This window comes from Phascolarctos cinereus, unplaced genomic scaffold (assembly GCF_003287225.1).
Source record: "Phascolarctos cinereus isolate Bilbo 61053 unplaced genomic scaffold, phaCin_HiC Scaffold_4;HRSCAF=312, whole genome shotgun sequence".
Classification (NCBI taxonomy): Eukaryota; Metazoa; Chordata; class Mammalia; order Diprotodontia; family Phascolarctidae; genus Phascolarctos; species Phascolarctos cinereus.
Window position 1 is genome coordinate 193,091,339 of NW_027555847.1, and position 24,055 is coordinate 193,115,393.

Genomic DNA, 24,055 nt, shown 5'->3' on the forward strand with positions numbered 1-24,055 from the left:
ATAATGGAGACATTACCTCTGCGGCTTCAAGGTTGGTGGTTTTTGGTCATTTAATTTTTTTAAAATGTCGAACAAGTAGCCATTTGAGGCACAGTATCCTTACTCTGAAATGAGCAGTCTTCTTTGCAATGTATTTTTAAAATCCTCACGCTCTACCTTAAGACAAAGCAATTTTAATACTAGGTGCACACCCACATGCCCTTGTTGCAAGCTGCTTTTGTTGACAAGACATGAAGTAGTTCAAGGAGGTATGGTTAAGGCTGTATTATTGAATGGTGCTGGTAAATACTACTTTTTTTTTTTTGTCACGTTGCAACTATTGTTTCCAATTTAGTGACTCTGCTGCCTGGAACCAGATAGCAACAATGACAACATTATTAGGATTTCTTCTACTGTGATTTAATACCAACTGAGTTTCCCGATTTTAACCCCTTGGAAATAAGAACCGAGTTCCCCATTGCATTAGCGCCTAAGTGTCAAGGGGTTAAGTAACCAGCACAACGATACTGCACTTTTGATTGTAGCATTTGGCAGAACTGAAAGGAAAGGAAGTTGTGCTACATGTTCAAGGGACTGTGGGCAACAGAAGAAGACAATGGGGAGAAGATGAAATGTCACATGAAGTCTTCAAAGTCTTGCACATATCCCCCATCATAGCCACCATAGTCTGCAAGTTCATCTTTCATTGTAGCCTTTAATCCCTCTCCAGGAACCACACCTTTCTTCTTCTTTTTGGCTTTGCTTTGCTTTTCTTGTTTCTCTTTTTCACTGCATAGCACTGTCAATGAATTGGTGATCTTTTTCAAGTCATCGATTTCCAATGAAATACACACATCTAGAACTAATGCTTCCAAGAAACTGGCATAATATAGAGATTTTTCATATTGTGTAATTTTATCTTTTAGTAACTTGCCAAACTCTGTGAAGTCATCTCTTGAAGAGGGGTTCATGGCATCTATACCACAGATTGTGTTATTAACACCTAAGTTTTCTTTTGCTAATTGGAGGTCTGCCTCTTCCTGTAATTTCTTTAGCCATAGTTTATCTGCTAATTGTTCTTCTGCTGTAAGCTCTTTAGATTCTTTAGGCTCTTCCAACCTTTTCTTAATTTCTTCTTGTCTTTTCTTCTGTTGCCATTCTTTCTCTTTGATTTTTTCTTCTATTTTCTTCTTTTCTGAAACTTTTGTTTCTGGTTTTACCTCTGTCTCCTCTTTTTTTTTCTTCATCATCATCATCCCAGTTTTCCTTGACATCGTCACCCTCATCCTCACCCTCCCAGTGGTCCCCGCCGGCCGTGCCCCACCGCCTTCTGCACCGGCTCCTCCACCAATAACATGTCCATGTGCCAGGAGTCTGAGTCCCCGCCGCGGCTGCCATCTCAGCCCAGGTGTGTGTGAGTGTGAGAGGCAGAGAAGGGGGAAGGTTTGTTTTGTTTTTTATTTGTTGGTTTGTTTTATGTAGGTGCCACGTACTGCTGAGAAAAAGGTATATTCCTTTCTATATCCATTCAAATTTCTCCAGAGGTCTCTTGTATCTAACTTTTCTAAAACTCTGTTTACTTCCTTAACTTCTTTCTTATTTGTTTTCTGGTTAGATTTATCTAGTTCTGAGAGGTGGTGGTCCCTCACTAATATAGTTTTATGGTCTATTTGTTCTCGTATTTCACTTAACTTCTCTAAGAATTTGGATGCTATATGACATGGTTCATATATGTTTAGCATTGATATTATTTCATTGACTATGGTATCTTTTAGCAACATGTAATTTCCTTCCTTATCTCTTTTAATTAGATCTATTTTGCTTTGCTCTCTCTGAGATTAAGATTGCTACCCTTCCTTTTTTTTTTTTGCTACTTCAACTGAAGCATAATATATTCTGCTCCATCTTTGTACTTTTACTCTGTGTGTATCCTTCCACTCCAAATGTGTTTCTTGCAAACAATATATTATAGGCTTATGGTTTTTAGTCCACTCTACTATCTGCTTCTGTTTTATGGGAGACTTCATTGCAATCAAATTCAAAGTTGTGATTACTGTCTCTTTCTTTCCTTCCAATTGTTTCTGCCATTTATACTTTTCTCTCTACTTTCACCTTTTCCCTCCTCACCAGTGCTTTGCTTTTGACTGCCCTCTGTCCTCCCTTCTATGAGCTCCCTTTTCTTTCCCCTTTCTCCTCCTCTTTCCCAGTAGAGTAAGAAAATTTTCTATAACCAACTGATCATGTATGTTATTCCCTCTTTGAGCCAATCCTTTCCTGTTTTCAATATTATGCTTCTTTTGAGTCTTGTGTTTGAAGATCCAAATTTCTGTTCAGCTATGTTTTGTTTCATTTTGTTCTGTTTTTCTCATCAGTAATAATTGAAAGTCCCCTATTTCATTAAATATCCATCCTTTCCCCTGAAAGATTATGGTCAATTTTGCTGGACAGTTGATTCTAGGTTGTAATCCAAGTTCCTTTGCCTTCTGGAATGACATAATCCAAGCTCTCCATTTATTTCATGTAAAAAATGCTAAATCCTGGATAGTCCTGACTGTGGTTCCACAATTTTTAAATTGTTTCTTTCTGACTGTTTGAAGTAATTTCTCCTTGATCTAGTAATTCTAGAATTTGGTGAAAATATTCCTTGGAGTTTTCATTTTGGGATCTCTTTCAGGAAGTAATAGGTGGATTCTTTCAATAATTATTTAACCCTCTGGTTTTAGGATATCAGAGCAATTTTCTTTGAGAATTTCTTTTTTTATTATTTTTTGTTTATTTTTAGTTTTCAACATTCAGTTTCACAAGATTTTGAGTTCCAAAATTTCTCCCCATCCCTCCTCTCCCCCCTATTCCATTATGGCCTGCATTCTGATCCCCTCTTCACCCAATCTGGTCTCCCTTCTCTTATCCTCTTCTTCTCCTATTTTTCTGTAGGGTAATATAGATTTCTATAGCCCTTTGCCTGTGTATCTTATTTCCAAGTTGCATGTAAAAACAGTTTCTAACATTAGTTTCTAAAATTTTGAGTTCCAAATTCTCTACCTTCCTCCCTACCCGTCCACCCTCATTAATAAAGCAAGCAATTTGACATAGGCTATACATATGCGCTCATGCAAAACACTTCCATAATAGTCACATTGTGAGAGACTAACTATATTTCCCTTCATCCCATCCTGGCCTCCATTATTCTACTCTCTCCTTTGTCCCTGTCCCTCCTCAAAAGTGTTTGCTTCTGATCACCCCTCCCCCAGTCTGCCATCCCTTCTATCACCCCTCCCTCTCTTTCCCCCTTTCTCCCTACTTTCCTGTAGGGTAAGATAGATTTCCATACCCATTTAAGTGTGTATGTTATTCCCTCCTTAAGCCAAATCCAATGACAGCAAAGTTCATTCATTCCTTCTCACCTTCCCACTCTTCCTCTTCACTGTAAAATCTTTTTCTTGCCTCTTTTATGTGAGGTAATTTATCCCATTCTACCTCTCTCTTTCTCCTTCTCCCAGTACATTCCTCTCTCACTCCTAAATTTTCATTTTTTATGTATCCTCCCTTCATATTCAACTCACCCTGTGCCCTATGTCTATATATATATTCCCTCCAACTACTCTAATAATGAGAAAGGTCTCACAAGTTACAAATATTATCTTTCCATGTAGGAATGTAAATAGTTCAGCTTTAATAAGTCCCTTATGATTTCTCTTTCCTGTTTTTCTTTTCATGCTTCTCTTCAGTCTTGTTTTGCATTTGAAAGTCATTTTTCTTTCCTATTTAGCTCTGGCTTCATAATAATGCATTAAATTCCTCTGTCATTAAATGTCAATTTTTCCTCTGAACAAATATACTCAGTTTTCTTGGGTAGGTGAATCTTGGTTTTGATCCTAGTTCCCTTCACCTCTAGAATATCATATTCAAAGCCCTCTGATTTCTTAATTTAGAAGCTACTAAATCTTGTGTTATCCTGATTGTGTTTTCACAATACTTGACTTGTTTCTTTCTGGCTATTTGCAATAATTTCTCCTTGACCTGGCAACTCTGGAATTTGGCTACAATATTCCTAGGAGTTTTCTTTTTGGAATTTCTTCCAGGAGGTGATTTTTCGATTCTTCTGATTTCTGTTTTTCTGTAGGGTAATATAGATGTCTATAGCCCTTTGCCTGTGTATCTTATTTCCCAGTTGCATGTAAAAACAGTTTCTAACATCAGTTTCTAAAATTTTGCCACTGTTACTGTCACCTCAGGACTGTGCTAGGGCCAGGGCTGGACCAGGCTCCTTTCTCTCTCACCCATCTCCAACAGACCTTTCCCATTTATTTTTTTAAGTTGTCTTTAGTGTTTATGGTTAGAAGAGTCCAGAAACCACTTGAGCTCTTTTTGATTCAGTCCCCTGAGGCCTGTTCCAGATTTGCTGGGCCCCCATTCCAGCAGCGCAGCTCACATTGAACTATATTCCTCTCTCAGCCCAACACAACAGACCTTTCCTGTAGACCTTCCAGGTTGCATTGGGATGGACATTTGTTTCACTCTGTCTTTTTGTGGGTTCTACTGCTTTAGAATTTGTTTAGAGGCATTTTTTACAGGTATTTGGAGGGGCGGGGGAGAGCTCAAGAGAATCCCTGCTTTTACTTGTCTCTCATCTTGTCTCTGAAACCTTTGATAATTTCTTGAAAGATACTGTGTAGGTTTTTTTTTAATTTTTTAAAATCATAGCTTTCAGGTAGTCCAATAATTCTTAAATTATCTCTCCTGAATCTATTTTCCAGGACAGTGCTTTTTTTGTTGCTGTTTTGTTTTGTTTTGTTTTGTTTGTTTTTCTTTTTTTTGTTTTGTTTTTTGAGGGGTTTTATGAGGTATTTTACTTTTTCTTTTTTTTAAATTCATTTGATTTTGTTTGATTTATTCTTGATGTCTCATTGAATTAATACTTTCCACTTGCCCAATTCAATTTTTAAGGAATTATTTTATTCGGTTAGCTTTTATATCTCCTCTTCAATTTTGCCAATTCTACTTTTTAAATGAATTTTTCTCTTTAGTATATTTTTGTACCTCCTTTTCCATTTTGCCAGTTCTACTTTCTAAGGAATTATTTTTCTCAGTGGATTTATTTTCCATTTGTCCAACTGCCTTTTTTTATGATACTGTTTTCTTCAGTCAATTTTTGTCTTCCTTTTCCAAGCTGTTGATTCTCTTTTGCCTACTTCTCATTTCTTTTCTCAATTTTTGTTCTGTGTCCCTTTTTTTAACTTTTAAAGTCCTTCTCGACTTTTTCCAAGAAGGATTTTTGGGCTTGAGACCAATTCATATTCCCTTTCAAGTTTTCAGATGTAGGTATATTGACAACGTTGTCCTCTTATGAGTTTGTGTTTTAATCTTCCCTGTCACTATAGTGACTTTCTATAGTCAATGTTCATTTTTGCTTCTTACTCATGTTGTTTACCCATTTCCTGGCTTTTTAAAAATTGAACTTTGCTTCTGGGGCACAGGAAGCGCTGTTCCAAGTTTTGCATTCTGGGGTCAAGGGTTGGGTCAGTGGCTTTATATGTACAAAAATACTGATAACAGCTCTTTTTGTGGAGGCAAAGAATTATGAATTAAGGAGATGCCTTTGAATTGGGGAATGGTTAAACAAGTTATGGTATATGATTATGATGGAATACTGGTATGGTGTTATAAGAAATGGGAAGAAATATAATTTTAGAAAAATCAGAGAAGACTTATGTGAAATGATGCAAAGTGAAATGTGCAGAGCCAGGAGATCATTGTAGGCTGTCATCTCTCTTTTATATAGACCTAATAATGGCATTGCTGGGTCAAAGTGTATACATGATTTTATACCACTTTGGGCATAGTTCCAAATTGTTCTCCAAAATGATTGGATCAGATCACAGCTGTACTAAAAGTTTCCCTATTTTTTCATAATTTTTTTCACATTTTTTTCTGTCATAGGACTAAAACTCATAGTTATGAAGCAGTATCTCAGAATTGTTATAATTTGCATTTCCCTAATCAATAGTGATTTAAGGCATTTTATATGACTAGAGATAATTTTGATTTCTTCTTCTGAAAGCTGCCTGTTCATGTGCTTTGGCCATTTAAAAATTGGTAAATGACCTATAAATTTGACTCCAATCTCCATATATTTGAGAAATTAGGGCTTTTATTAGAGAAATTTCTATAATTTTTTTTCAGGTTCCTGCTTTCTTCCTAATCTTGGCAGCATTGGGTTTGTTTGCATAATATTTTAATTTAATATAATCATAATTCTCCATTTTACATGCTATAATGCTCTCTAAACCTTGTTTGGTCACACTTCTTCCTTTTTCAATAGAACTTACAGGTAAAGTATTCCATACACCCCTAGTTTTCTTATGATATCATCCTTTATTTCCAAATCATTACCTATTTTGACTTATCTTGGGATACAGTGTGAGATGTTGATCTATACCTAGTTTCTGACAAACTGCTTTCTAGTTTCCCTGCAATTGTTGCCAAATAGTGAATTATTGTGTCAGAAGTTTGTATCTTTGATTTTATCAAACACTATTTTATTATGGTCATTTATTACTATGTGTTATATTCCTAATCTATCTGATCTACAACTCTCTTAATAAGTACCAGATTGCTTTGATGATTATCACTTTGTAATAGAGTTTGAGATCTTACACTTTCCTTTGCTTTTTTTGTTCCCTTGATACTCTTGAACTTTCATTCTTCTGAATGAATTTATTACATTTTTTAGCTCTTCAAAATAATTTTTGATAATTTGATTGGTATAACACTGAATATGTCAATTAATTTAGATATACTTGTCATTTTACTTATATTGGCTCACCTACTTATGAGCATTTAATATTTTTTCCATTTGTTTGGATAGGTTTTTATTTTTGTGAAAATTGTTTTGTAATTGTGTTCATATACTTCCTGAGTTTTTCTTGGCAGATATACCCCTACCTATTTCATATTGTTTGCAGTTATTTTAAGTGGAATTTCACTCTGTCTCTTCTTGTTGGACTTTAATCAGTGATATAGAAAAACGCTGATGATTTCTTTGATTTAATTTTATATCCTCCAACTTTGCTGAAGTTATTAATTATTTCAACCAGTTATTAATTGATTCTCTAGAATTCTCTGAGTGTACCATCATATCATCTGTAAAGAGTAATAGTTTTATTTCCTCATAACCTATTTTTATACCCTCAATTTCTTTTTCTTGTGTTATTGCTATAGTGGTGATCATGTATATCTTTACTTCACCTCAATCTTATTCAGAAGACTTCTAGCTTATCCCCATTACAGACAATGCTTACTTATTGTTCCAGATAAGTGCTTTTAAAGAAAGCTCCATTTTTCTATGCTTTCTAGAGTTTTTAATAGAAAACAGTGTTTCATTTTATCAGAAGCTTTTACTGCATTTACTGAGATAATCATGATTTTTGTTGTTTTGTTATTGATATAATTAATTATGCTGTTAGGTTTCCTGATATTGAACCACCCCTGTATTCCTGGTATAACTCTCATCTGGTCATGGTGTATGATCATTATGATAGTTTGCTGTAAACACCTTGCAAATATTTTACTTTAAAATTTACATAACTATTAATTAGGAAAATCGGTCTGTAGTTTTTTTTTTCCTCTGTGTTTGCTCTTCTCAGATTAGATATCAGCACTATATTTTGTCATACAAGGAATTTCTTAGGACACTTTTTTGGCAATTTTTCCAGATAGTTTATATAGTATTAGCATTAATTGTTCTTTAAATCTTTGGTAGATTTTACTTGTGAATTCATTTGGACCTGGAGATTTTTTTCTTAGGTACTTCATCGATGATTTGTTTAATGTATTTTCTTAGATGAGGATTTTTAAATATTATATTTCTCCTTCTGTTAATCTAGGAAGTTTATATTTTTATAAATATTGAACCATTTCACTTAGCTTGTTAAATTACTGGACTAATTGAATTGGAAATTGTGGGGATGCCCATCAATTGGGGAATGGCTGATCAAGTGATATTACATGAATGTGATGGAACAACATCATGCTATAAGAAATGACAAACAAGATGATTTAAGAAAAACCTGGAAGACTTATATGAACTGATGCAAAATGAAATGAGCAGAACCAGGCAAACATTATACACAAAACAGCAATATTATAATGATGTTCAATGTGAAAGACTTAGCCACTTTGATTAATACAGAGATTCAAGACATTTTCAAAGGATTTATGATGAAAAATCTACCCACTTCCAGAGAACTGATATGGTCTAAATGCAAGTTGAAACATAGTTTTTGCACTTTATTTTTCTCACCTTTTTTTTTTGCAACTTGACTAACCAATAAATATGTTTTTCATGACTTCATATGTTTGATTGATATCACATTGTTTGCCTTCTCAATGGCTGGGGACAGTGACAGGAGGAAGACAGAGAGCTCTAAACTCAAATTTTTTAAAAAATGAATGTTAAAAATAAATAATTTTAAATGAAAATTGTATCATGACAGCATGTATCTAGTATGTCTGTTTCCCTTACATTTCTTTCGTTCCTTGTCAATGGTATTGCGTGATTGTTTAAAAAGAGAGGAACTTAGACAAAATGGTGAGCTAGTCTTAGTTTCACCAGGGATTCAAGATCTGACACTGACAGTGATTTCCTTTCTCTTTTCTACCCCTTTCCTCATGATAGATCTGCAAACTTATGTCCCATCCCATGTCCCATACCGACTGCTTTCCATATTCTTTGCTTCCTTCAATGGACAGATGGATAGACAGACAGAGAGATGGACGGACAGACAGACAAATAGATAGATAGATAGATAGATAGATAGATAGATAGATAGATAGATAGATAGATAGATAGATAGGTGATAGATAGATAGATAAATAGAAACACTGGAATTGCTTTTGGAGTTCAAAAAGGAAAAGAAAATTATCAAAAACCTTATCTCTCTCTGACATAACCAGTAGTAACAATAAATCTTCCCTATCTGATTTGTATCCCAAATTTATGTACTGTCATAACATTTAGCCCTTCCACATAGCAAACTTTCACCACTGGGGTTTCAATATGTCATGAGCCTGTGTAAAAAATTAACTATGATTTTTGGGGCGTTTTGCAGAAGTCACAGATGACACATGAAGGGCAGCAGTTGACAAAAAAAAGCTTAGAAATTCAGAAATGCATAAAGTATATGTGTAGTATTGTATAATATCAACATATTTTATCATTTAGTACCATAATAATTCAGACTTCTTTTCAGGCATCAAAGGAGGGTCAAAAAATTTACACCACTTTTTTAGATTGTGGGGATGCTTCATCTGTAATCCTTGTGATGTGGAAGGGATAAATACATACCATAACACTATGGACTTTGCCTTGATATCTCATTAATAACAGGTTGTGTTTAGATAGTTCTGTATTGTTTATAAAATCTTTTTGTCATGCAACCCTGTGAAGCAGGTATTGAAAATGTTATCCCACTTCATGTGTGGTCAAACAATAGCTCAGTGAAATATATTCATACCCGCAGTCATATGCTAGTAAGTGGCAGAACAAAATTTAAACATGGTTCTCTGAGACCATTACTCATTTCCTATATTCCCCTCCAACAGAAATAATGAAAACATTAAAAAAAACTTATCTGAACTTTAAAGCAGTTGTCTACCATCTATCCGCTGTTCATTGTAATGTGACTAGTGTATTGAATTTTCATCTATTTACTTCATTATTCAGAATCATAACTTAGGAGCCATCATGGAAGAAAACAACCACAGGCCATCAACTTGAAGGCACACATAACATACTTACTACTCATCTAACCTAGGGAAACTTAACCTCTCTCTCTCAGTTTCTTCATTTGTAAATTGAGAGAATTAGAATAGATGGCCCCTGAAAACCCTTCCACTTCTAAACCATGATCTTGGGACCTTATAATTGAGAACAAATAGCCTAAAACTTGACAAACCGTGGTTATCACATAAAAGTAATTACAGAAGAGGCACAGGTCCAAACTCAATGACTTTGACTATTTAAAAGAAATCATATTAATCATAAAAAAGTAACCGATTTAATAGTCTGACATATTTATCTCAATACATAGTTTCCTACATCTCAGCAGCATTCCTTAATTTTTTATTGTGTACATACTTAGACGTCAGCCATGGCATTAAGTCAATTCAGGGGTACATTAAATATTTACATACATTTCATTTTTAAAGCCTTAAGACAACGTTTTAAATACATTTATTCCATCATGGTCACTATTTTAAAACACATTAAACACAAACTACTCAAATATTTCCAAACTGGCTGCTTAAATTCAAAGACCAGAATCAAAATCTTCCATATTTTTATTCTGTTTTATCTTCAGTGTTTTATTCTTTGAGCCACAGTATTCCTTAGGGTACATCCCAAGGGGGTAATACCCTCAGGTCCTATCATGGGAGTGAGAATGAGGGAATGGTGAGGAAAGTAGTAAAGGTCTGAAAAATAATTAACATCAGCTTGTGAAATACAATTAGCATGCAGATGTTGCCAACAGGTCTTGAGGCCCCTGAGGTTAATCAGATCCAAAAGTTTCAGAAATTAACAGCGTTGAAGTAGATCAGCAAAAGAGAGCTTATTTCCATGATCCAATACCCAGTCAGGCTGCCTGATGTAGAGCATATCTATACTCTAGCAGTTCTAATGTGAAGAAAATTTGCTTCTTTTCCCAGGGGAAACAAAGCACAAGCTTTCAGGTTTTAAAAGACACCACATTAAGTTGAATTTGAGCTTAAAACCCTGACTTTGCAATTTAATGTCTGTCTGACCTTGAAGAAACCATTGCTGAGTCACTACTAGACCTAGGAGTACTGTGTCAGCATCCTCTTCTGTACTTACATATGTAGTTGGACCCTGTCCAGTACTGAGGAGCCTGATCTCTAGCAAGAGTGAGGTTCCCTTTTCCACATTCACTGACTCATTAAGTCTCTCACCTTTGAGAAGGGCCATTTTTATTACGGGTGACACCTACTGCCTCCTTAAAAAGGAAGAGTATAAAGAGTAATCAATAAATATTATGAATTAGGTATGGGTCAGGTAATTTATTCCTACACACAAATGTAATATTAAAAACAGGATACTTGCAAGCGGTTTGACAAAAATAAACAGTAGGAACCATTACTTTTATCTAAAATTATTGTTATACTCTGCTGAGAGGATTATATTTAAACTTCATCAGCTCATAAAGTATTTTATAGGATTACTATGCTCCAGACCTGAACTTCCTTTAAACTTTATGCTTACTCGTTTGTCTGTTTCTTTTTTTTTTTTTAGTTAATGCTTCTAGATCTGATATAACCAACTGCTTTTGCAGATAGAACCTTTAGATTTTTCAGACTTTCAAGGCAATCTCCAAGCCTCGGTATGGAATGACCTTGAATTCGATCATTTGCTTGAAATCAGGAAAGAACAAAACCAAAGAAGCAACCCATACCAAGGCTCACACATGGGCTTTGGCTGATATGTTTTGGCTCTCATGGATGACAGAATACAGGAATGAACCAGGCAAATCTTGCCCACTCTCAACTCTCAGGACATAATTCAAAACAGTCCTATATAATTCTCAAACTAAAAGGAAGAGATTCAAAGCAGGAGAACAAAGGGTGCTCTTTATCATATTCACTGAATCATCAGTTCTACCAACTTTGAGGGATTAAAAAATTTTTTTTTATTTCCCAAGGCAATCCCCCAATGATGAGCCACATGTGTCTGGGAAAAGGTCCACAAAGACTTCCATCTACATTGTAATTAGCCTTCCTGCCTCAAATCTCTGCTGCTTCAACTGATCCTCAACATAGATACTAAAGTGATTTTCCTTAAATGCAGATCTGGTCATATAATTTCCCTTTTTAAAAACTCCAGTGTTTCCCAGTTGTCTCTAAGATAAAATAGATACACCTTCCTCTATCGCTAAAATTTTTTTTGGTAACTTTGGTTTTTACTTTGTCTACATGTCTCTATCTTTTCTTCTCTTCCTCCAAAAGAGCCATCTCCTAATAGAGAAGAACGAAATTTTTAAAATTTTAAAGCTGATTTTATTAATTTTAATGCCCTTTGCAGTTTGGTCCCAACTTATCTTTCCAGCCTCACTGTATATTTTTCTTTACCACTCTTTGTGTTCCAGTGGAACTGACATTGTCACTGTACTTGCATGGAGCTTCATCTTTCATACCTGTGCCTTTGAATTGGATTTCTTTCATACCTGCAAATATACTCTCTCCTCAACTCTGTCTCAGAGAATCACCCTCTTCCTTCAATATAGAGCTCAAGAATCATCTTCTATAAGAAGTACATTTAAATCTTCCTGACTTCTAGTATCCTCTCTCCCTAACTATATAATAGTAAACTACCATGTATTTATTCATTATATAGTTATACATGCACTTATTTCTCTATTAAAGTATTTTAAGTCTTTATATTGTTATTCTTAATGCTTAGCACAATGTCTTATACTTAATAAATATTCATTCATTGCTGTGATTTTGAGCAAATCACTTAAATGTTCTGAGCCTTAGTTTCTTAATATGAAAAATGAGAAATAGACTAGATGATTTCTAAAATCCTTTCCAGTTCTAGACTTAAGATTACATTATTCTAGCCCCCATCACCTTTTTAGAAAAAAAGGCTGAATCCTATCAATCCCTACCCATAATTTCAGTGTGCTAAACAAAATCCAAAAATGATGGACATCTTATCATTGTAATAGTTCCTTAAAGGATGCTTATTAGTCTATTGGGGTTTTGAAGATAAGAAAGATATTAGTGGGTTTTTACCTGAATTTTTGGGTTTATGCATGCAATGTATTATTCTAACTGGACAGAGTAGAAATAAACATCTAGAAATATTCCCAAAATCAATTAAAAGTAATGATTAGCAATCAAAAACTTCTTTGCAATTCAATTAAATTTAATTCTTTTAAATTTCAATTTTTAATTCAAATCATGAAATACTTTTTAAGTATATCATGTACTATGTGAAAGCCACTGTGCTAGACATGAGGAGCAGGGACACAAAAAAACATGAAGCCTTCTTTTGCCTTAAAAAATATCATATTTCATTGTGTGATCTAAAACAAAAAGATAATTATGAAACAAAGTAAGGACAGAGTAGAAGAAAGGAATCATCAGAGATAGAACTCTAGTAATATTTTGGAGATAGAACACCAATAATTAGATAATCCTGCTTTGAGGTGGTTATGTACCTAAGGGAAGCATTAAAGGAAAATATTTTTGAAAAAGTTTTCTTCCAAAATCACCTTACATGTACCTTTAGAAATTCTCATTGCTGTGGTGTTACACTATCTCACCACACAGATTTTTTTTTCCCATTATGAGCTTGGTGTCCCTTACTTGACATTTGCAGTTCAATTTAGTAAAATTGTTCTCAATGTTTATTTTAATTTGATCTCACCTTTCAAAAATGAAGTGTGAAAATGGTGTTATAGAAATATTTAAGAGATCATGGATTCCAATCACATTTTTTATAATACTACAATGTTTACAAATAAATATAGAGTAACTTCAGGTATGGTAGAATGTGGTAATAATTGGATTGACAGGAGGAGCAGTTAAGGACTCATGTAGGAGCTGACACATAAGCTGTGCTTTAAAGGAGATTAAGGATTCTATAGGAAAAAAGATTTGGAGTCTTCCACTCCTTAACATTAAAGTTAGTAAATTCTGTGTGATCATTACTGTGATCCATGATATTTGAACTGTTTATTTCTGATTACTTGAAATATTTTCTGCTTCACTTGGGAGTTCTAGAATTTCTGTATAACATTCCTGGGAGTTTTCCTTTTGTGATCTCTATCAGGAAGTGATTGGTGGATTCTTTCTATTTCTATTTTACCATCTGGTTCTGTGATATCAGGGAAGTTCTCCTGTATAATTTCTTGAAATATGATATTTAGGCTATTTTTATGACAGCTTTCAAGTAGTCAAATAGTTTTTCACTTATCTTTCCTCAATCTATTTTCCAGGTTTTCCAGAGGTATTTCACATTTTCTCTAATTTTTCATTCTTTTGATTTTGTCTTTTCATTGTTTTTGTTCAGTCATTTTCCAATCCTGTCTGACTGTACAAAAGCCCATCTGGGGTTTTCTGGCATGGATACCATTTCCTTCTCCAATTCATTTTACAGATGAGGAAACTGAGGCAAACAGAATTAAATGACTCACCTAGCATTACACAGCTAGTAAGTGTCTGAGGCCAGATTTTAACTCAGAAAGATGAGAGTATTCTGATTCCAGGACCAGCATTCTGTCCACTGCCCCCTCCCCCACAACATATTGACTTTGTTTTATTGTTTCTTAATGCCTCATGGAATCATTAGCTTTCAGTTACCCATTATAATTTCTAAAGAAGTATTTTCTTTAGTGAACTTCTATACTTCTTTCTTTTTTTCCATTTGTCCAATTCTGCTCTTTAAGGAATTACTTTCTTCAGTGAGTTTTTGTGTCTCTTTTGCCATTTGACTATTTCTGGTTTTAAACTTGCTATTATCCTCAGCATTTTTGTGTCTCTTTTATCAAAATTGATTCTCTTTTCACAGTTTGCTTGTATCTCTCTCATTTCTTTTGCCATCCCCCCTGCCTCTTATTTTATTTTTAAAATTCTTTTTGAGCTTTTCTTGGAATTTTTGTTGGGCTTATTTCCAATTCACTTTTTTTTTCCTTTGAGGCTTTGCTTGTGATTATGTGACATCATTATCTTCTTCTGAGTTTGTGTCTTGATCTTCATTTTTGGGGCAGTTAGGTGGTACAGTGGATAGAGCATCGGCCTAAAGTCAGAAGGACCTGAGTTCAAATCCAGCCTCAGGCACTTGACACTTACTAGCTGTGTGACCCTAGGCAAGTCACTTAACCCCATTGCCTAACAAAAAATAGACAAAAAAACCCAAAAAAAAATACATTTTCATTACTGAGTTTTTATGGTCAGGTTCCTTCTTGTTGTTGTTGATGTTCACTTATTTTACCAACTATTTCTTTACTTTTTATCTTTATGTTAAATTTGGGCTCTGTTCCTGAGATGTGTTGGGGGAGCACTGCCTCAAACTTTGAGCTTTTTGTGCTGCTGTGTTCAGGAATACTTCTAAGGGTCTGTAATTTATCAGTCCTTCCAAGGTAGTGTGATTCAGGGAGAAGTATGATGACTTCCCACCTATTCTCTGCTCTAGTCTTTACCAAGAAGGCCCCTACTCCCCTGCAGCCACAAGTGCTCCTCTTGACCCTAGGACTATGATTAGGTCCCCTGCTCACCTGTGGTTGCATGCTCTTCTGTGCTTCTCTGCTGGAACTTAGACCAGGTCCCCTGCTCCCTAGAGACCACAGTGGTCTTCTGCATGCTGAAACTGAGAATAGGACTCATTCTGTCCTGTGAACACATATAAACACTTTTCTCCATCGTGGAACTTTGACCAAGGTCCCTGATCCCCTGAAGTCATGAGTGTTAGTGTTCCTCTTTGCCCCATAACTGTGACCTGGAACTATATATGGGAAATGCAACAGAGTCCTTCATCCAGTGCAAGCAAAGAGTCTCATTGAAAAAACAATTGACCTGGAAACCAGATTGAGGGAAGATAACTTAAGAATTATTGAACTACCTGAAAGCCATCAGAAAAAAAAAAAAGAACACAGAACTGAATATGTTGTGGTATATTATTGTGGCTGAAAACGTTGTGCATATGATTGTGATAGAATAGTATTGTGCTGTAATAGGTAGATTTTTAAAAAAAAACTGGAAACACTTATATGAACTGATGCAAAATGGTGTGAGAAGAACCAGAACATTGTACACAGTAACATCAATATTGTGATGATTAACTGAAAGATTTAGCTGCTCTGATCAAGACAATGATCTAAGACTTTTCCACAGGACCCTTGATTAAAAATCCTATCCATTTCCAGAGAAACAACTGATGAACACTGAGTACAGATTGAAATACAGTTTTTCTTAATTTTATTTATTTTTCTTCCTTTTAGACTTAATCTTATAATGGTGTGAGTAAAGTCACCAATGAAAAAAATTAGTATGATCAGTAATATTACCATTTTTCTAATTGCAAATGGTCTAGCCACTGTACTATCTTCCACATCATAAGCCGTTTTTTTTTTCTTCCTAGCAATATTTGTCAGTTAATTTTTACTGGTGTTCTTATTATGCTTCCAAATTCAAGACATTCACCATAATGTAGAGGAAACAATAAAATTTTACAGTTGCCAATTTCTTCTAAAGGTATTTGCTTTTTTTGTTTTGAAGATTAATGAGGATGATCTGAAGTTTGTTAGTACTTCTCTTGTTTTTGTTTTTTTTGTTTTGTTTTGTTTTGTTTTTCAGCTATAAACTCCTTTGGAATTCAGTGTTTGATTTTACTTCATTATTTTTTGAATTATCCTTAAAACACTCGACTTCTTGCAGCAATACACAAATATCTCTAATAGTCATCGAATTGTGCACATTTGGAGACATAACTTCAGCATATTTATTTACAGTAATAGCCATCTTTTATGAATTAATTAAACATACAACATAAATGCAATGAAACATGTGTATCAAACAAAATCCAGGAATATTTTAAATAGCTGACAGAAAATAATTAAGCAGCATTCTTTGCTATGAAAGTATAATAGATAAAATTAATCATTAAGTTCAAGCTTTTATTATTCCTGATTTGGGGGTATTTTTTTCAATATTATACTCAATGTGTGTGTGTGTGTGTGTGTGTGTGTGTGTAATTTTATTTTCCCCCTGTTTCATGTAAAAAAAAAATTAGCATTCATTTTTACAAGATTTTCAGTTTCAAGTTTTTCTCCCTTCCTCCCTCCCCTCCCCTCTTCTGTAAATGCTAAGGAGTTTAATACAGTTTATACATGTGAAATCATATAAAAATATGTCCTAATTTTTCACAGTTGTGAAAGAAGAAACATAAAAAAAATAAGAAAAAATAGGGCAAGTGAAAAAAATATGCTTCAATCTTCATTCAGAGTCCATCAGTTCTTTATCTGGCTATAGATGGTGTTTTTCTTTGTGAGTCCTTTATACTTGTCTTGGGTCATTGTGTTGTTGAAAAGAGCTGAGTCACACAATGTTATGGATATTGAGTTCATTTTCCTGGTTCTATCCACTTCACTTTGCATCAGTACATGTAAGTCCTTCCAGAATTTTCTGAAATTTGTCTGTTCATCATTTCCTATTGCACAATAGTTTTCCACTGTATTTATATACGACAGGTTATTCAGTCATTCCACAACTGATAGGTATTCCCTTAATTTCCAATATTTCAACACCACAAAAATGACTGCTATAATTTTTTTTTTTGTTATATGTAGGTCCTCTTCCTGTTTTTATGATCTCTTTGGGATACAGATATAGCTGGAGAGCTAGTATTTCTGCATCAAAGGTTCATGCAGAGTGTGGTTGCCCTTTGAGTGTAATTTGGGTGTAGTTCTAAATTGCTTTTCAGAATGGTTGGATCAGAGTGGAGCCAAGATGGTGGAGTAAAAACTGACTTGCTTGAGTTCCCCCCAAAAAACCCCTACAAATGGCTGTAAAAATACCTCTACATAAATTCTAGAGCAGTAGAACCCACAAAAATACAAAATGAAACAAATTTCCAGCCCAAGACAACCTGGATGGTTGATGAGAAAGATCTGTCGTGCTGGGATGGAATAGGACCATAGTTCAGCATGGGCTGCACAGGCAAAGACAGGGCCCCAGCAAACCCAGAGCAGGCTTCGGGAGACTGAATCACAGGCAGCTGTGGTGGTTCCCAGATTTCTCAACCAAAAAACTCCAAGAACAACTTAGAAGGTCAGTGGGAAAGGTCTGTCAGCCCTGGGTGAGAGAGGAACACTGTCCATTCTTGACCTTAGAGCAGTCCAGAGGTTGTGGCCGCTTCCAGAGCTCTTGGCATACAGATGGTGGGGGGATCAAGTAGCTGAATAGAGGGGGATTACAGGGATCTCTTTGCTGGCACTGAGGGGGGATTCTCTTGCTTTGCCAGTGCTTGAAGCTGGGTTGCAGTCCTGGATAGTGGTCTTGGGGTGAGAAGGAGTACTGGTGTGGTGGAGCTTGTGACAGTAGGAGGGAAGAAAATCTCCTCACAATTCCAAGGCAGAAAATACTGCTTGTGGTCACTCATAGATTAGAGCACAGATCAGGAAAGGAGTAAACACTTCTCCTTTGATCATACCACCTTGAAAGAACTGAAAATTTACAAGTCACTGTAAGTATCTCTGAAATAGTTGCACAATGGAGCAGCTAGATGGCACAGTTCATAGAGCACTGGCCCTGGATTCAGAAGGACCTGAGTTCAAATCTGACCTCAGACACATAACACTTACTAGCTGTGTGACCTTGGGCAAGTCACTTAACCCCATTGCCTAGACCCCCCACAAAAAAAAAGAAAAGAAAATAGTTGCACAAAAGCCCTGATGATTAGCACAGTACACCTTATAGAGTGGAAGCAGAGCCCTACATTAACAAAGAGTTTAAAAGTCAAGTAATGGGCTGGAAACATGAGCAAACTGAGGAAAAACCTCAGATTATACAATCTTACTTTGATGACAAAGAAGATCAAAACATACAACCAGAAAAGATAATAAAGTCAAAGTTTCTATATCCAAAGCCCCCAAGAAAAATATGAATTGGTCTCAGGCCATGGAAGATTGCCAAAAGGATTTTGAAAAGCAAGTAAGAAAAGTAGAGGAAAAGTTGGGCAGAGAATTGAGAGAGATGCAAGAAAATCATGGAAAACAAGTTAACATCTTCCTAAAGGAGACCCCAAAAAATCCTGAAGAAAATTACACCTTAAAAATAGAATAGCCCTAATGGCAAAAGAGGTCCAAAAGGCCAATGAGGAAAAGAATGCCTTAAAAAGCAGAATTGGCCAAATGGAAAAGGAAATCCAAAAGCTCACTGAAGAAAATATTTTTTTTAAAAAAATTAGAATTGAACAAATGGAAGCTAATGGCTCTATGAAAAATCAAGAAATTATTAAAAAAAAAAACCAAAAGAATGAAAAATTAGAATACAATTTGAAATATCTCATTGGAGAAGCAACAGACCTAGAAAACAGATCCGGGACAGATGATTTAAAAATTATTTGACTTCCTGAAAACTTTTAGGAATATTATAGCCAAATTCCAGAGTTCCCAGGTCAAGGAGAAAACATTGCAAGCAGCCAGAGAGAACTTGTTGTGAACACACAATCATGATAACACAAGATTTAGCAGCTTCTACATTAAAAGATCACAAGGCTTGGAATAAGATATTCCAGAGGTCAAAGGAGCTAGGATTAAAACCAAGCATCACCTACCAAGTGAAACTGAGTATAATTTTTCAGGGGGCAAAAATGGACTTTCAATCATTCTTGATGAAAATATCAGAGCTGAATAGAAAATTTGAATTTGAAATGCAAGACTCAAGAGAAGCACGAAAAGGTAAATAGGAAAGAGAATCATAAGGGACTTATTAAAGTTGAACTGTTTACATGTCTACATGGAATGATGATACTTGTAACTCATGAGACCTTTCTCAGTATTAGGGTAGTTGGAGGATACACACACACACACACACACATATGCATATACATATACATGTACATACATACAGAGGGCACAGGGTGAATTGATTATGAAGGGGTGATCTGAAAAATAAAACTAAGGGGTGAGATTGTACTGGGAGAAAGAGAAAGGGAGAGGTACAATGGTGTAAATTATCTCACAGACAAGTAGCAAGAAAAAGCTTTTAAAGAGGAGGGGAAGATAGGAGAGATGATAAGGAATAAGTGAATCTTACTGTCATTGGAGGAAGGGAATAAGAGACGGAAAATGATAGAAGAGAGGGCAGATTGGGGGAGGTTGTAATCAGAAGCAAACATTTTTGAGGAGTTGCAGGGTCAAAAGAGAGAACAGAATAAGTGGAGGGGGTTGGGATAAGATGGAGAGAAATTTAGTTGGTGTTTCAAAACATGACTATTATGGAAGTGTTTTACATGACTGCACATGTGTAACCTGTATCAAACTGCTTGCCTTCTTAATGAGGGGGGTGGGGAAGGAGGAAGGGAGAGAATCTGGAACTCAAAGTTTTAAAAAATGAATGTTAAAATTTGTTTTTACATGCAACTGGGGAATAAGATATACAGGTAAAGGGGTATAGAAATATATTCTGCCCTTCAGGAAAATAGAATGGGAAGGGGACAAAAGAAGGGGAGAGTGATAGAAGGGAGGGCAGATTTGGAAAAGAGATCCTCAGAGTGCATACTATCTTTGGATGGGGGGAGGGGAGAGATGAGGAGAAAATATGGAACTTAAAATCTTGTGGAAGTGAATGTTGAAAACTAAAAAACTAATAATTTCATTAATAAAAAATATATTTAAAAAAAGACAAAAAAAGAGTGGTTGGATCAGGTCACAATTCTACCAAGAATGTATCAGTGTCCTCATTTTCCCATATCTTCTCCAACCTTTATCATTTTCCTTTTCTGACATATTAGCCAATCTAATAGGTGTGAAGTGGTATTTCAGAGGTCTTTTAATTCGCATTTCTCTAATTAAAAGTGATGCAGAGCATTTCTTATTATGCCTATAGATAACTTTGATTTCTTCATCTAAAAATTGGGTGTTCATATCCTCTTTGACCATTTATCAATTGGAGAACGGCTTGTGTCAGTTCTCTATATATTTGACAAATAAGGCCTTTATCAGAGCACTTGCTGTAAAGATTATTTCCCACTTTCTACTTTCCTTCTGAACTTGGTTGCATTGGTTTCATTTGTACAAAAGTTTGGTTTTTTTTTAAATATTTAATATGATCAAAATTATCTACTTTACGTTATCTTATGCTCTGTATCTCTTGTTTGGTTATGAATTCTTCCCCTCCTCATTGATCTGATATGTAGATTGCTCCTGGCTCTTCTGATTTGCTTATGGTGTTACTTTTTATGGCTAAATCATGCACCCATTTTTACCTTATTGTTGTATATGGTGTGAGATATTGGGCTATACCTGGTATGTGTTCTACTGTTTTCCAATTTTCCCAGAAGTTTTTGTCAAATAGTGAATTTTTTATCCCAAAAGCTGAGGTCCTTTGGGTTTATCATACACTAGGCTTCTATGGTCATTGACTGCAGTGTCTTGTGTACCTTTTCTATTGCGCTACTCCATGACTCTATTTCTTCCAAGTACTATATATTTTTGACAATTAGTAATTTATAATATAGTTTGATATCTGGTATTGCTAGGCCGCCTTCCTTTGTATTATTTTCATTAATTCCCTTGATATGTTTGACTTTGTGTTCTTCCAGATGAATTTTGTTGTTATTTTTTCTCTCTATGTAAAATAGTTTGATTTTTTTCTTGGTAGTTTGAATGATATGGTACTGAATAGGTAAATTAGTTTAGGCATGATTGTCATTTGTATTATATTGGCATAGCCCACTCTTGAGCAATTGATATTTTTCTTACTTCTTTAGATATGACTTTATTTGTGTGAAAAGTATTTTTTAAATTATGTTCATAGTGTTCCTGGGTTTTTCCTGGCAGGTAGACTCCCAAATATTTTATATTGTTTACAGTTACTTTAAAAGGAATTTATCTTTCTGTTTATTGTTGCTGGGCTTTATTAGTCACATAAAGAAACACTGGTGATTTATGTTGCTTTATCTTACTCCCTTCAAACTTCATTGAAGTTGTTAATTATTTCAAGTAATTTTTAGTTGAGGCTCTGGGTTCTCTAAGTACACCACCACAAGACTGCAAAGAGTGATCATTTTATGTCCTGACTGTCTATTCTAATTCATTCAATTGTTTTTTCTTCTCCTATTATTGTAGCTAACATTTCTAGTATTATATTGAATAATAGTGGCGATAATGGACATCCTTGCTTCACCACTGATCTTATTGGGAAAGCTTTTAGCTTATACCTTTTACATATAATGTTCGCTGATGGTTTTGGATAGATACTGCTTATCACTTTAAGGAATGCTCCCTTTATTCCCATTTTCTCTAGTAGCATAATTATAATTCATGTTTTCATAACTTAGATATTTTTGTGTCATTGCCTTAAAGTCACCTTATAAGCATATCTTCTATGTATATTTACCTCTAGCTGTATTATTAGTGATATTGTTTTTAAGAATTACAAGTATTTTCCCATGTAAGAATGTAAATGGTTTAGCTCTGTTGAACCCCTTATGTTTTCTTTTCCTTTTTTTGTTTCTTTTTAGGGTTCTCTTCAGTCTTGATATTGGAGGTCATTTTTTTTTTTGCTTAGTTATTCTCTTCTCTTTAAAAACACTTGAAATCCCTCTAGTCGATTGAATGAGCATTTTTCCCTTGATGTATTATGCTTATTTTTACTGGTAAGTGATTCTTGGTTGCAGTCATAGCTACTTTGCCCTTCAGAACATCATGTTCCATGAACACCAATCCTTTAATGTTGCAGCTGCCAAGTCCTGTGTAATCCTTATCGTGATTTCCTGATATCTTAAGAGTTTCTTTCTGGCCATTTGCAGTATTTTTGCCTTGACCTGATTCTGAAATTTGGTTATGCTGTTCCTTGAAGTTTTAATTTTGGAAGTTCTTTCCTGATGTGATTGGTGGATTCATTCAATGTCTACTTTGCCTTCTGGGCATCAGGACACTTTTCCTTGATTTCTTGAAAGATGCTGTCCAGTTACTCTTTTTAATTATGGCTTTCAGGTAGTGCAATGATTCTGATATTGTCTCTTCTAGATCTATTTTCCAGGCGGTTTTTCCCATGAGCTATTGTGCATTTTCTTCCCTCTTTTTCATTTTTTTAAATTTGTTTGATTGATTCTTGATGTTTCATAGAGTCATTAGCTTCCACTTGCCCAATTCTAACTTTTAAGTTTTTTTTTTCCTCAATTAGCCTTTGTACTTTCTTTCTTTCTTTCTTTCTGGTCAATTGTATTCTTTAAGGAGCTGTTTTCTTCAGTGGATTTTTGTATCTCCTTTTCCATTTGGCCAATTCCACCTTATAAACTATTTTCCAAGCTGTTGACTTTTTTTCCTACTTCTCCTGCGTCACTCTCATTTCTTTTCCCAATTTTTCTTCTACTTCTCTTATGTTATTTTAAAACTCCTTTTTGAGCTCTTCCATTAGTTCTCTCTTGGCTTGAGACCATTTCCCATTTTTCTTTGGGGTTTTGCTTATAGGTGTTTTGATATTGTGTCCCATTCTCTATTTGTGTCTTGACCTTTTCTATCACCATAATAACTTTCTGTGGTCAGATTCTTTTCTGTTATTTTTGGTCTCATTTTTTCATCATTTCCCTTTCTTTTAAATTTGATCTCTGCTCCCAAAGTGGGACTCTGTCTCAGACTTTTTGTGCTAGTGAGCTGCAGGCCCTGACTATTTACCTGGTGCTATGCTGATGCTGCCCTGATGCTCACAAGGGACCTTCCTGTCTAGAACTGTGTTGAGAGGCTGGAGCAGGGGATGTCTGGTACTGCTAGACACTGTAGGGGTCTGGCAGTTTACCTGTTGCTGAGCTGGAGTTCTAGTGGTGGTGTCTGATGTATGCTGAGGCATAGTGGGGTTTTTCTGTGTTTCCCCAGGGCTACACTGAAGCCTGTGGAGGGCCAGCTTACTTTTTTTTTTGTCATGTTGATGGATGCCTGCTTCCAAGGAGCTATGCTGAAACACATGAAAGTCTGGCCGCTGGAGGATGCCTGCCCATCTGGAGCTATGCTGAAGCAAGTGGAGGTCCAGCCCATGTATGATGCCCTCCTGACTGCCTGGGGCAATGCTGAAGTAGGCAGAGATCCAGCCATTAAAGGTTACCTCCCTGCCAAGAGCCATGCTTAAGCACTCAGAGGTCAAGCCACTGCAGGATGCCTGTTTGACTGGTACTACATTGAAGCATCCAATAGTTCTTGGAGCTGGAGTCTGCTAGTTCCCCTAGCTATGCTAAGGCATGTGTGTAGATTCCTGTTATTGTCTTCTGCCTGCTCCAGCACACTGGGGCTCAGGATCTCCCACTGGTGTGCTGAGCTGGGGCTTGCTCCTGGCTTGTTGG

General features: G+C 35.4%; 1 protein-coding gene across 1 annotated transcript; it reads right to left on the reverse strand.

Moving 5' to 3' along the window:
- Window positions 1-472: 472 nt before the first annotated feature.
- On the reverse strand, window positions 473-23,838 carry LOC110196676 (eukaryotic translation initiation factor 3 subunit J-like). Its single transcript, XM_078151733.1, is given in 7 exon segments — window positions 473-1,217; window positions 1,219-1,302; window positions 1,304-1,365; window positions 1,368-1,474; window positions 10,948-10,991; window positions 22,374-22,549; window positions 23,397-23,838. Coding segments are annotated over 7 exon segments (1,518 nt in total). The 3' UTR covers window positions 473-614.
- Between the last annotated feature and the right edge of the window lie 217 nt (window positions 23,839-24,055).